At 37.7% G+C, this 14,592-nt stretch overlaps 1 protein-coding gene across 7 annotated transcripts in view; it reads right to left on the bottom strand.

The window, feature by feature from the left end:
* SPOP (speckle type BTB/POZ protein) overlaps positions 1 to 14,592 on the bottom strand; it is a 66,033-nt gene that overhangs the window by 13,105 nt on the left and 38,336 nt on the right. For 5 of the 7 annotated variants that reach the window (XM_036879681.2, XM_036879680.2, XM_057501378.1 and 2 more), the window contains 4 exons: positions 7,168 to 7,311; positions 6,381 to 6,502; positions 4,283 to 4,434; positions 4,029 to 4,156 (listed from right to left, as the gene is read on the bottom strand). In XM_036879681.2, coding sequence (XP_036735576.1) covers positions 4,029 to 4,156; positions 4,283 to 4,434; positions 6,381 to 6,502; positions 7,168 to 7,245 — 480 coding nt within the window. In that variant the 5' untranslated portion in view covers positions 7,246 to 7,311. Of the gene's footprint in view, positions 1 to 4,028; positions 4,157 to 4,282; positions 4,435 to 6,380; positions 6,503 to 7,167; positions 7,312 to 8,551; positions 8,703 to 14,592 lie in introns of all 7 variants that reach the window. The other 2 variants (XM_057501377.1, XM_057501379.1) reach the window with 1 other exon arrangement.

Raw genomic sequence — 14,592 nt, 5'->3', positions numbered from 1 at the left:
TAATAAAATTGTAAAAATGAAAAAACATGAATAGACCCAAATATTTAAAATTTGACAAAAATACATATTCCCAGGCTACAAAAGGATTTTCTATGGTTGAGAAGGAAAGGGATATTTTCAGAGTCAACTAGTGTCTATATATTTCATATATGGCATTTCATATTTCAACTTTAATCACATTACAACAGGTACAGAGTCTTCTACCTATAAAAGGCATGTACAGAGAAAGTAGAATACATGAATCCTGATTGCTAATAGCTATTTGTTTTCAATATAAATAAATGAGAGAAGGGTCAACAGAAGCTGAAACATTTCATGCAGATTTTCTGTGGACCAAATTATTAAAGAGAAAATTAAAGGTGTAAAGCTTTCATGATTCTTTTGTTACCAAAGTAAATACTCTCAGTTAAAACTTTACAGGGCCCAAATATCCTTGGGTGAATGGCACTCATCTCCACTTAGTGTACAGAAGCAGACGAGAGATGGAAAATGGAAAGCTGACATGGCCCTGACACTGATTTGCTATACAACATTGGGAAAAATTACCTGACCTCCCTTGGCACTGCTTTCCCCCCAGTAACAAGAGATGAAAGTAACACAATTAATCTAGCTCAAAGGATTGTGATGAGACAGTTCAGAGAATGCTTTGAAAGTGCTTCTGAATATGTTAACTAAGCAGTATCAACTTGGAAAAATCACCACATCTCCTAAGAGCCATCACTGAGAACTGAAAGGGAGCCCAGGCAGCACACTACAAGACCACCCATTCAGCATTTTCAGCATGATTCATTGCATCAATTCCATTTAAATAATCATTAATAGTAGTACCACTGAGTAGCACAGAGAAGACAAGTAGTGACTCTGTGGCATCTTACTACGTTGATGGACAGTGACTTCAATGGGGCATGGGGGGCACTTGATAATATGGGTGAATGTAGTAACCACAATGTAGTAACCTTCATAAGAATATGTATCAGTGATCTTAATAAAAAAAAAAAAAAAGCAATACCACTAAAACAAAGCCCAAACACACAAATGTGTGATTCTCAGTCTTTCACCTTAGGATTCCCTCTTGTAGCCTCTGGAAATAGCCAAAAAACCCTTGAAACAACTGTATTTACTGCATCAAAATAGGACAGAATTGTATGGGCCAAAGGCTGAGTGAGGAATGGGACCGGAGAGTACTCATAACCTAAATGTGTATGTGGACATCACCTTCATAAAAGCCTCTAAATACTAAGAAAATATTAGCTAACCCAGTAAGAAGCAAAACATAAATATGAGCAAAATAACTTTTTAATAAATAACCCACTGAGAGAAGGGAGCAACAGGTCTAAGGGACAGAGTTTGCATCAAATAATGATCTAGCTTTGAAAAGCACTAAGAACTTATATGAGCTGCAGACATTTTTAAAACCCACACATCCAACACACACACCCACACTACCGTCTTGCAATGCTGAATGCTACTAAGTCCGCAGAGAGCCTTGGAACAGAAACATGTCTCACTAGGCACAAGCCCAAGTACGAGAAGCAACACTCAGCACCTGTGGCCCCAGAGAAGTGTGAGAGGAACAGATGGCACACCTGGTCTGATGGGAAGAAACCGATGGCATCAGCAGAACTCAGCAGACGTTTCCCTATTCAACATCTCCTCCTTCCCAACGTGTCATCTCACTTCCCTTCTAAGTCAGTAAGGCAAATCTAAACTTAACCACAGGATTTCTCCTAAGAGAATTTCATGTGGGGAAGTGAAGGGAGAGAGTGTGTCCAGACTTAACCACAGGGTGAGAGATTGCCAAGTGAGGGCAGGCCAACTGGTTTCCAAATCGAGAATGTCAATAGAGGGGTTAGCAACTGAAATGGATTTGGGGATGGGGAGCAAGTGAGAAAAGGCTGGACCCCACTGTGGACCTGAAAATGCTGCAATAAAGGATATGGCATTGCCTGAAACACCAGACACAGTACTTAGAGATTTCTCTCCCTTCAGAGAACAGTTCAAAGACTGGCTTTCATTTACAACAGAAATTAGAATTTTTCACTTTTTAAAAATTTTTCTGAAGTACAGGTCTCTAAGATAGGTGAAGATTGAATTGATGGTCTGTTTATTTATTTATTTTTATTAAGGTATCATTGATATACATTCTTATTAAGGTTTCACATGAGCAACATTGTGGTTACTACATTCAACCATATTATCAAGTCCCCCTGACATAACCCATTGCAGTCACTGCCCATCAGCGTAGTAAGACGCTATAGAGTCACTGCTTGTCTTCTTTGTGCTGTCCTGCCTTCCCTGTGACCTACCTATACTGTGAATGCTAATTATAATGCCCCTTAATCCCCTTCTCCCTCCCTCCCCACCCACCCTCCCATGCCCCTCCCCTTTGGTAATCACTAGTCCCTTCTTGGAGTCTGTGAGTCTGCTGCTGTTTTGTTCCTTCTGTTTTGCTTTGTTGTTATACTCCACAAATGAGTGAAATCATTTGGTACTTGTCTTTGTCCACCTGGTTTATTTCACTGAGCATAATACCCTCTAGCTCCATCCATGTTGTTGCAAATGGTAGGATTTGTTTTCTTCTTATGGCTGAATAATCTTCCGCTGTGTATATGTACATCTTCTTTATCCATTCATCTATTGGTGGGCACTTACATTGCTTCTGATGGTCTGTTTATATAACATCAAACCTCACTGAAACTGCCTAAATGTTCCCATTTCTTCACCTAGGCAACTGAGTATGATCTGTAACTAGTTGGATTTATATGGAATTCAAATTTCAAGTTCATAGACAAAAAACAATGGCAGCATTTTATGTATTTATATAGATACCATCACTCTAGTATTTCCTTCTTTTTACTTAGCAATCAAAAAGGAGAGATGGTAGCTACTGTGCAAACTATTACGGATTGTGCAAACTATTTTATGTATTCAGTGTGGTATTTTAAAAACTATGCCTACAAAGCTTTGTAATCACCAGCAACTATTCTGTGGGAATATTCAATGAGCTATGACTCAGTGAAGAAGCCAGCTACTGTTGGCCGGGCCTCTTTTGCAAATGGACAAGATTCCTAAGGGACACCCTTCCCTGATGCACAGGTGGTGATATGCCTTTGGAACTGTCATTAACTCACAGTGAGAGCTCATTATTTGACAGAGCACACTGCTAGTTTGGGAACCTGCCTGCTCTCTTCCCTGAAAACACAGTGGTCATTGTCATCAAGTGGTACTGCTCAGGAGGTGCTTCTTAACCACACATACAACGTAAAGGGAATACTAACATCCCAGATGACTAGAAGTACTATTCACTTATTACACTGTGAGCTTATGAGTATTTCTAACAGCATGAAATGAATGATTAGCATATGTCATTAAAGAAACCACTTTCCAACTCATTCTGGTTTGGAAATTTACCTCAAGGCTTCTTTGGTAAACTTAGAAAGAATATTAGGTCATTGGTGAGAGGATTCTTCCAGCTGACTATGAGTTAGAGAGCTCTCCATACCCTTCACTCTAGAAAAAATGGTCCATGCCTATTTCACAATTACTCCAACAAGACAAACCCGAGACACTCAACTCCTGATAAGAGTCACCTAGTTTAAAAAGCAGAAAAGGAAAGTGATCTGTAGTAACATGGGATTCATACACAAGAAATCAGGAAACTTAAGGAACAAATATACGTATCTAGTTGCTGGCCATTCTCCTGGCTTTTAGTGATAGCCCTTCCAAATGCTTTCTGAAAAAACCCACTATGGAAAAGCGAGAACACTGACCCAAGCAACTTAAAAATCACACATACTGAGGCAGTGCACAATCTGTTTTTAAGAACAGTAACAAGCAGAAAGCTGAGAGGCCCAACAACCTTGAAATCCTACACAATTTTCAAGTCAGTCACAATAAACAACATTTGTATAGCAACACTCCACTTGGGGATTTTTCTCACTCTCCATCCCTGGTGCAATACAATTAAGTCTACCAATACCCATCAGGTCTGGGAATTGCTAGTCTCACTTTGGGGTAAAAGGACTTACCTCGCAGAAAAGGGTAAGCTTGTCATCAGGAAGAAGACCGTTGGCCTCATCCAAGAGAAAGTCTCTACGGATGAATTTTTTGAATCCCCAGTCTTTGCCTTGTACAAACCTATATGCCCGTTGACTCTCTGGGGTGGAAAAAAAGGTCATATTTAGGGTAACTCAAAAACCAGATCAAATCCACTACTTGTCAATGTATGAAGTTGCTGGATGTGAAAATAAAGAGCCAAACAAAGAGGAAAGAAAACATTTACCCATCGCTTTGGTTTCTTCTCCCTTGGCATTCAGGATGGAGAATTTGAATTTTGCCCGAACTTCACTCTTTGGACAGCTGACCAGTAACAGGTAAAGTGACAGGTAATCTTTGCTTTCTTCATCTAGCCCTTTTGGGTTTACTCGCAAACACCTGCCCAAAACAGACAGGAAAAAAATATGTCAAAAGCCTCCATTTATATAGGCTTGTGAGGTGATATGAGGGAACTAGAGCATCAGGAGCAAGGAAGGAAGGTGAAAAAGAAAGAAAGAGAGAGAGAGAAAGAAAGAGGGAAGGAAGGAAGGAATGAACAAAAGAACAAATGAACGAACCACCCAGGCCCATACCAGAAGATGTGGTTCTGCAGAACTACATAGAAACCACCTTTCTAGAGCAACCTGAGTCCCTTTTAGAAAGTAAACAATAAAAATAAAGGGGTATTCTAGAATCCAACAACACATCCCTTAAGCCTCTGTCTTGTTCTTCATAATCTCTAAAATCACTCTTCTCTTCCCCTAAAATATTTTAAAATTCAGCCTACTCTCAAATCTCAGGAAAGGCGGCCCCTTATTTTGTCCACACTGTGGTGAAACCATGAGAAAAAAAACGTCAGCAAGCCCTTTAATATCACCTTAGGAGAGAAAAAGTATTTTAGAGAAATACATGAATAGTACATAATCTTTTAGAGATGTTTTATCAATCTAGCAATATTCTAAGATTAAAATAAAGGAGGCAGTATGGAGAAAGCACAAAGGTAAACTCCCATTACACAGGGTAGAATTCCAAGCTAGGCTTCTAAATAGAGTCAGAGGTGGCAATCTGTTACCAACGAATCTAAAAATTCAGACAGAATTTAGTATGTTCAACTGAGTTAAGTTGTAAATGTCATTAGTTGAACTGCATGTGGTTCAGACACTGCTGCTTCTACCACATATAATACACAGGCCATATGTATCCTTAGGCTTTGCCAGTGTTATGGCACCTCTCTCAAACAGGTGGCTGTGGCCCAATCCAGTGCCTCCTTAGGGAATGCATATGCCACGGACATCACTACACACTGTGCTAGATGTGGATTTAAATACAATGCCTAGGAATAAGCATTCTCTCAGCAGCTAACAGTACACTGAGTAATGTACATAGCCAACAAATACTAAATGAACGGGAGTTAACTCTTCAGTGGGTTATCAAGAGGTCAAAACAGTGGTTCACAGACGTATGTTCTAGTTTTTGCATTGAGCAATGGTTGTAACCTTAACTGACTGCTCCATCGCAAGAGGACACATGGTTTCAATGGGACTGACCTCCATTCCCAGATCGTATTCCTCTCACCACAGAGATTAACTAAGAGAGGCCAGACTTAAACTAGGCACTGCATGTATGACACTTTCTGGGTCACACAGTTCAGAGAAAGTTCAGAGACTTCTTGGATGCTGGTGGGTTATGCCCATTGCTACTTGCCAGTCACCCCTCAACCACAAGAGAAGCTAGACCTAAGATGTCCAATAGAGTGGAGAACAGGGCAGGGAATAGAGAAATGTGGGTCTTTAATCTAAACAATGGACTGGACCAAACTGCCTTCAAAACCATCCTATCCCCTGGGCAGTCCAGAACATAGGCAAATAGATTTTCTTTATTGTTTAAAAACAGATAATTTAAAAGTCAAGAGATTTTATGTTAAAATCTAGATTTTTTTCGCTTTTCTTGAAAATCAGAAAATCTAGCAATGGTCAGCCCTTATTCATTCACAGTGGCTGGAGCTGAGTAGCCACCACCCCTTTTAGAAGGACACTTATTAGTTTGCCAAGTAGTCAACACTCATACCAGGTAGGGACATCATTTACAACACTGGCTCTCTTTACTTATTTATATTACCCTCCACCCATTTGAGTTTACTGCTCCCTGATACACTTGTTGAACTCATTCAACAAATACAGCGTGAGCACCCACCATGTGCGAGGCACTGTTCTAGGAACTGGGGAACATATTAAGAACAAAACAAAGTCCCTGTCTTTAAGGATCTTACATTCTAGTCAGTCTCTGTAAAACCAAGCAAAACAACTTAAAAAAAAATGTTTACATCTCAATGTATTCTTCCTCACCATTTCAGTTTATCATTGGCTCCTGATGAAAAGGTTGAACTTTTAATGACTTCACCCATTTCCTCTCGGCAAAAACTAAAGTTATTGATGGTCCACATGTAGGAGAATTTCACTACCTTGATCTGTTGACAGAAAACCAGGAAGCTATTAAACAGGAAGTGGGCGACCTGAAAAACAGGCTGAAGTTTAGATAATCATTTCCCCTCCGTCCCTTGGCATGATCCCCACAGGAAGACAGCACTGTTTGCCCAGCATGGAGGCTCAGCTTTTTCTGTTCCTCATCCATATTTTAAGAAATCTCACAGTGACCAAGTGCTTTCCTAACCTTCCTCAGCTTCTGAGTAACACTGGATGAAAAATTTAAAAAAACACGGACAGGGCTGGGAAAGCACTGAAAAAGCCATAAACCCTAAACTGGGCCTCTGCTCAAGAGCAGCATTTGACAACTGAGATGTTAATGCCACTGCCTGTGGTTGCAAATCTCAAACCTGGTTTCCCGTTGAGATACTTAACAGAGAAACACATTCCCATCAACAGGGGTGTAAGTGGATCTTGTTTCAAAGATTCCTCCCTTTCAAACTCTAATGAAAAACACTGGCCTAGGGCATTCAGATTCCATGTGGAAAATCACGGAATGGAAAGCTGACAAGTACTTTTATCTGTCTGCTGTTTGACAGTTTTATCCCAGAGAAAGCAGGAAACCCAATATAGAAAAGAAATCTTATTCCTTTCGTCCACCAAAATCCCCCCAGGATGCAAGATTCACAGGGTGAAAGCATGGACTTACCTGTGTGTAGCACCAGCTCTCAGCTACAGGGCCACTCGACATTTCTGCCGGAGGTGGAGGACTTGGAACCCTTGACATCGCCAGTTTGAAGGTTAAACAAGACTTCCAAGGTCAGGCAACAAAGATCTCTGTTCTCTCTTCACCCTGGTTGACCCAAGAAGCATGAGGATTTTATTAGATTGATGGTTTGCTATCTTACTATTTCTGTTTGACCTTCTAGAAGACTGGGAACTTTGTCTCCTGCCTGGCATGCTCCACCCTGATCATTCAAATGGCTTCTTAGCATTCAATGTTAATCTCAGGGAAGATCACCTAAAGTTGTCTCCTGTTCACAATTCTATCACCTTATTTTAATCCTTTGCCTAATACTTAATATTGCCTTACCAAATGAACTTATTCAAAGAGCATATAAAGTACATAAATGAAGAGGACGCCTGAAGAGGAGACAGCATAGTGAACACCTCATACCACTTTGTCACTGGCTCCTTCCCTTGAGGCACAAATACTCCACTCCTACAAGGAAATGACCTTACTGTCTCATCTTCTCTTATACTTCAGTGCAAACTTATTAAGAGTAGTTTTCTATTCCTCAACACACTGCTAACTGCTTTCGTGAAGGGCATTTACCCCCTTCTTAGATGTGTTGCTTTCTCTGCAGTACTAGAGATCTCCCTCCACTTTGCACTCTGTCACTATCCCATTTTCCAGCTCTTCTCCTGCTGTTTTCTGATCATTCTTCAATCTTTTATTGAATTCTCTTCCTCCACCGTTGTTCCCATGGTTTAATCCTCATTTTCTCAATCTACATTCTCTTTCATGGCAATTTTATCCACCCTAACTTGGATCTCTCATAAGCTTCAGATCATTTTCAAATAACTGCTATACATCTCAACCAGGTGTCCTAACAGCATATCAAATCTAACTCAAAATTCTCCTTTCCAAGGCCCTTTTTAAACACAAGAATTGGTGAATTTGGTTACAATTTTCAAGTACCATAAACAAATCCAAAAAACAAACCGGGAAAAAAAAAAGCTTGCAATGCATGACTGACATACAAATTGAAATACAAATTATTTCTACAAAATTAGTAAGAGAAAGGCCAACTACCTACAAAAATATTGTTCACAAAAAAGGAAATAAAATAGCTCTTAAACATTTTACACCTATCAGACCAGTAAGAAAAAAAAAAAAAAATCAACCACACCATGCATGGGAACTCTCATACACTGCTGGTGAAACTGTAAACTAGTAAGTATATCTTAGATAGGATTTGCCATATCTGGTAAAGTTGAATATGTGTATACCTTAACTACTACTTAGTAATTCTACGTTTAAATATGTGTCAGAGTAGTGGTTCTCAATCTTTAGTGTACATCATAATCACCTGTTAAATAGCTTGCTGGGCTCCACCCCTAGAGTTTCTGAATCAGAGGTTGGGAATAGGCCTGAGAATTTGCACTTCTAACAAGTTCCCAGGTGATCCTGATGTGCTGGTTCCGGAATCACATTTTGAGAACCACTGCTCTAGAGAAACACTGCATGTGGGCACAAGAAGGTACAGACAAGGTTTTTCAATGTGTGATTATTTAGTGAAAAACCAGAAACAAAAATCCATTAGGAAGGGAATAGATGACTAAATTGGGGTTATTTCCATATAGTGGAAAACTGTATTTCAGGATTTAAAATTAATGAAATGGATCTACAGCACCTTGGAGATGAGATCAAACACAATGATAATAAAAAGACCAAGTTTTGGAATGTCATGTGCAGTGTATTATTTATGCAAATTTAAGATTTACTTATTATTTACAAAAATATGCAGGCAGTAGAAGTAAAAAAAACATTGACAAGTTATGCATCAGATTCATGATGGGAAAACAAAGGAGAAGAATGAGATGGGAAAGACATTTCAAATGGTTCTTTCATGTTTCTTTTAGAATAGATATGATCTGAAGCAAATATGACAACACAAATGTGTCTGGGATGATAGCTTCTTAAATGTGTACTGTTCTTCCTACTCTTCTGCTTTCTATATAGATATATATGTATCTTATACATATATAATATATGTATATATTGCATTAGTTGTAGGACTAGTTTAAGGATGTATTCCATTATATCACACATTGTCTGGTTTATAATATCGAAGTGAGCAATTTCTTTCCTGAACACCTGGTATGTTTCCAGTTATAGACAGGAAATATGAATCTTATAACTGATCATAGTGCCCTTTTGCTTGGCTACTAGGAAACCCTGAGACAGATTTGTGACCCATCTCTTGAAACTATAGGTTCATATGCTTGTTCTCTATGCTGTATTCTTTATAGGATCATACACTTATTATGTAATAGCTTTATTATTTTCTTAACATTATTCACTTTGCTATAATTCCCTCAACTGTTTACTCTTTTATATATTAAGTATTTCTGGAAACTGCCTCAAATCCTTTGGAGAAAGAGGTATAAATGAATTAACAACAACAACAAAAAATCAGTCAACTTGTACACATTTACTGGCCACTCAAGTAATAAGCATGGAAAGGGATTAATAAGATAAAGGTACACCCTCACAGTATAAAACCATTGGTATATCACAGTCCCCATTGGTCTTAAACACTATCCTGCAGGCATTTTCAACTAAAGCATCCCACATAACCACAGATGGTGTTAACAGTCTTATCACATGATGTGTTATTTCACTCAAGCTAACACACTAAGCACTACAGTGGCATTTAGGCCTCTCTGGTTTGTGCATTCATGATTCCATGATAACATCAAGAGACCAAATGCTACACTTGATCATCTATGCCCTAGGTAGTCTTGAATTTGATGAAAAACACATTCCTACGGAACTACGTGTCTAGTAATAAGTAAATGCACCTTAGGCAGTTTTATAAATCCCAGTTAACCATTACTGCCAGTAAGAGCCAGAATGAAATTTCAAATTTCTACGTAAAGCTATCTTTTGGGCAGGTTGGCAATGAATACGTGAATTTTACATATTAGTTAAGAGCATAACATTTGACTCTGGAGGTGTGGGGTGCAGGCTCAGCTCTACAGTGAGTGACCATAAAATACTAATTTAGGCTTATTTTGAAGTTTAAAAATTATCTGACAATTAACAATTTAAGAATTTTCTAAGCCTAAGAAAAGGACAAGGTTAAAAGCCAGTTTATTTTAATGGCTCAATTATTGCTACTGAACCACAGTGGTCCATTATTACAACCAGAGAAAAAGAAATACCACTTTGTCTTGGCCATTTTTTTCTATCTTTTTTGCTTTTCACTTATTTTATAGCCAAGTCTTTTTTAAAACATAATATCACCTGTCTTCCAATTTAAAAAAATGTCCAACCCTGCAGCTAGAAAAACTGGACAATCAGCCTTAGACTCTAAGGAGCTCTAACCACACAACCTGCTGAGAGGGAAATTGACTAGGATGGCACAAAGCTAATTAATTTCACTCATTGCAGGCACCATGGACAAAGTGTTCATCAGCAAAGTAGCCTGGTGTTACATGAACTCTCCAGCACTTCATGCCAACTGCCACAGATGCCCAACAGAAAAACAATTTTAGAAAAGAGGAGGTCTTTTGAGAACCTTTGTAGGAGACAACTAGCAACAAAATATACTGTTCCTGGCTTTAAACAAGTTAAGACAAGACTGTCTAAAATCTCTAATGAGAAATTTACTTTCCAAAGCTTAGCAAACTTCCTGGTATGCTGATAACTCTGAGGCTGAACATATCTGCTATATACCACCATTTATTTTCCTGTTCACTCTATTAAATCCTGACCTATGAGGCTACAACTCTTCTGAGTCACAACCAGAAATACATTAAAAAATATCTGTCAACTGCAATACTGCTCAAATTCCAATGAAGGTAGTATCAATTAGCAACTAATAGCAATCTCTGACAGAATGCTTCCTACCAGGAATTATGAGACTATGAAGTCATTAATCGTTTTTGACAAGAGACTCAAGTCAATCAATATAATATGATTTCTAACTAGCATGTTAAACTTTGGAGAGTAGACAGAAGTAAAAAAGAAAATTTATTAATGCTGTCATGGTACACAGATAATGCTTGCAATTAAACCTACACAGTGCACTTTTTTCCTGCCCTCTTTGACACTAGGGATACTTCTGTTGCCTCCAGGACACTTTAAACTCCTTAAAAGGTATTTGCAATTATTCTTCTTTGTATCCCCTTACCACCTAGCACAGCCTGCCTCAAACAAGGTATTCAACAAAAATACTTCAATGACTGAAAACATTTATCTAGTTGCATTTAAATTCATTAACTTTTCTGCTCGTTTCCTACACATATCTCTAAAAGAGTCCCTTGAACAGTGCTGAGTATATATTAGATTTGCAATGTAATGAGAATCATTAATTTGTTCTTTTGGATGAGTTACACACAAAGCCAAGGACTCCTAGTTTGGCAGCCTATGTATCTTCATTCTGTAAGGGGAGAAGACAGGGTTATGATTTCCAACATTTTGAAAACACAAATCAGTAATTTGACCTAAACTCTTACATAATCAGGATTCTTTCAGAATCGAAGATGAATTCCCTGTACAATAGGGGAAAATGTCTCAATAATTTAACCTGCAGTATATGTAAAGCTAGGCCAGAACACCTTCTGAAAAGTGTTAGACAGCCTGTGCAGTTATTTTTTATCTTTTACTTCCTAATAAGCATTCCTCCAGCTTCAGTCTAATCCAGTCACCCAGGGATTTTTTTTTTTAATCAACAACTAACACAGGCATATCACATACATGATGTCTATGAATTAGCTTTATATCCATCAGTCTTAAAATCACAGGAATAAGATCTTGGAGATACTAGATTTAACCATGAAATTGTTTTGTAGGTCAAAAATAGTTGAATACTGGCAATTTCATGTGGTTCTCCATAATACACAAACATGCACAAGCTAGATGCCTGAGAACCTAGCTTCTTGCCAAAGAATGGTTTGTCAGGAACTTTTTAAGAGCCTAGAACTTTTTTTCTTTTGGTTTAAAGCCTTGTACAGTTTCCAAGTAAGGAAAAATCCCAATGTCATAACTATTTTAAACCTGAGAGACGTTGCATTTTCCAAATCAGAAGATGCCAAAAAGATTGTGGACCAAAAAAACCCTAGAAGGACTCGGGTATACTCATTTTTGGGAAACTGATGTGCCCTCAAAGGAGCACTTATATTTTTTCTGTTACTCAATTCTGTGTTCTCAATCGAACACTGCTCAGGAGGTAATAACGTCTTTCTCATTACCCCAAGGACAGATTATAATAGGTCATACTGACTTTCTCTGTTGCAAGGTTTGAATAACTTCTGAATATCTGTTATGGGTAAACTTTTCACAGTTCAAGCTAGTCCAACAAAACAGTAAATGCACTTAAAAAGAAAAAATTAGACATATTTCTTACAATGAAACAAGGGCAATCCCCTCACAGAAAGACCTCAATTAGCAAAGGAAAAATTGGGGTTTCTCTCATGTCTCTTATCAGGTTCATGCTTTGTAAAATACACAAATTAAAGATAACTGCTTTTGTTTTACTGCAATATTAATGACATATAACATTGTATTTGTTTTTGTTTTTTAATTCTTTAACAGAGAGATTTAGTATTAAGTGAATCAAAGATCAAAAAGAAAAACTCTACAGCCTAACAAAAAAGTGGGCAAAGAACAGAAATGTTAATATCAATGGTTCTTAAATAGATGCAAACATGTTCAACTCATTCATAATAAGATAAATGCAAATTACATGACACATTGATTCACCCAGGGAATTGGCAAAGATCAAAATGTTTGATAACACTTGCTGAGGGTAAGGAGAACATTTCTGATTATAGATAATTAGTTGTCACTCTCTCCATGAAGGGAAATATATATCAGAATGATTAAGAAATGCATATACCCTTTGACCCAGCAATTCCACTTCTAGAAATTTACCCTACTGATATATTTAATATGACAAATATAAAAGATTTTTCACTGTGGCACTATTTGTAATCACAAAAGAATGGAAATAGGATTGATGTCCCATTTCCTAAAAAGTCCATCAATGGGACTGAGATAAATTATCACACAGACAATGGAGTAATAAGCATCTGTTTAAAAAAAATGGGGAAGCTCTGTTTAGATGCAAAAATATTTACTTTAATGTATATATAGTATCTCTGTATTACAGACTCCAGGGAAATAGGTTACTTCTAAGGAAGGAAACTGGATACTTGGGTGGGAAGCAGAATTTCTATTGTATTCCTTTTTTGCATTTTTTACATTTTGAATCATGTGAATATATTTTTGAACAATAGATTAAAAAATCTAAAGGGAATTGGCAGCCTTTACAATTAATTTCTCTAAGTTATGAGGTGGCTTATAAATCAGACCCTTACAAGAGACCAGACAGGAAGTCTTTAATGGCTTCTATTGCCATTCAAATAAAATCTACCTTCTTTCATGACCACCAAGGCTTCAGTGCACCTGTTGATGACCTCATTAAACACCTACTCTTCTCAATCACTATGCTTCAGTCCCTCAGACTTTAATTCTATTTGCTGAACACTTCAGGTGCTTTCCACAGCCTGAAAAGCTCTTTCTGCCCTCAATTCTTTTCATAGCTGGCTCCTTCTTTAGGTTTCCTTGTCAAATGTAATATCCTCACAGAGGTCCTCCCTGACCACCTGATCTGAAGTAGCCCCCACTTCTACCCTATCCCTCTCTCTATTTTATTTTCCCCTTTCTTATCACTATCTGAAATTATCTTATTTTTTCACTTGTCTATTGTCTTCCCACTAGAAGTTAAGCTCAATTTGAGAACAGCATTCCCCTATGCCTAAAATGGTATCATTACAGGTACTCAATAAATATTTGTTTAATGAAATTGTTGAATAACAACTCATTGTTTTTTGCAGTCATGTTTTCCCTGAATGAGCTCTAGTGAAAAGGTTAAAGTTTGGGGTTGCTGAATGAGTAACAGCTATAGAAATCCAGGCATACTTTTGAAACAGTAGAACATTTAAGAAAGAAAACTATCAGCTCATCTCACTCCAATTTTAAAGAACTTCTTCAATACATTCCAAAATTACACACTTCTTGATTTTAAAAAAGTCCAAGAGAAAAGGGAAGCCTGCAGGGCTAAATGAGGAGTTCCTGAGTCCACAAGACAACATTTATATAAGCACATTTTCCAGGATAAGTCAATCCTGGTTATATAATGGACTATTTAATAGCAATTACACAGTCAAGGAGCAGCTGTCAGGAACTAAGGCTGGACCTCTAAGTTCGGGTTAAATTCAATACAATAAAATTCCAATCTATTGATTAAGTTGAGGCAGATCCTTTGCATTTACTTAGATTTTACCTATAATTTTCATATCTGACAAGGGATTTGATTCCCTTAAAACTGACATGTAGAGA

Source organism: Manis pentadactyla, chromosome 4 (genome assembly GCF_030020395.1).
Source record: "Manis pentadactyla isolate mManPen7 chromosome 4, mManPen7.hap1, whole genome shotgun sequence".
Taxonomy (NCBI): Eukaryota; Metazoa; Chordata; class Mammalia; order Pholidota; family Manidae; genus Manis; species Manis pentadactyla.
Note: the sequence above shows the minus strand (reverse complement) of the source record. Positions and strands in the feature narration are given on the sequence as shown.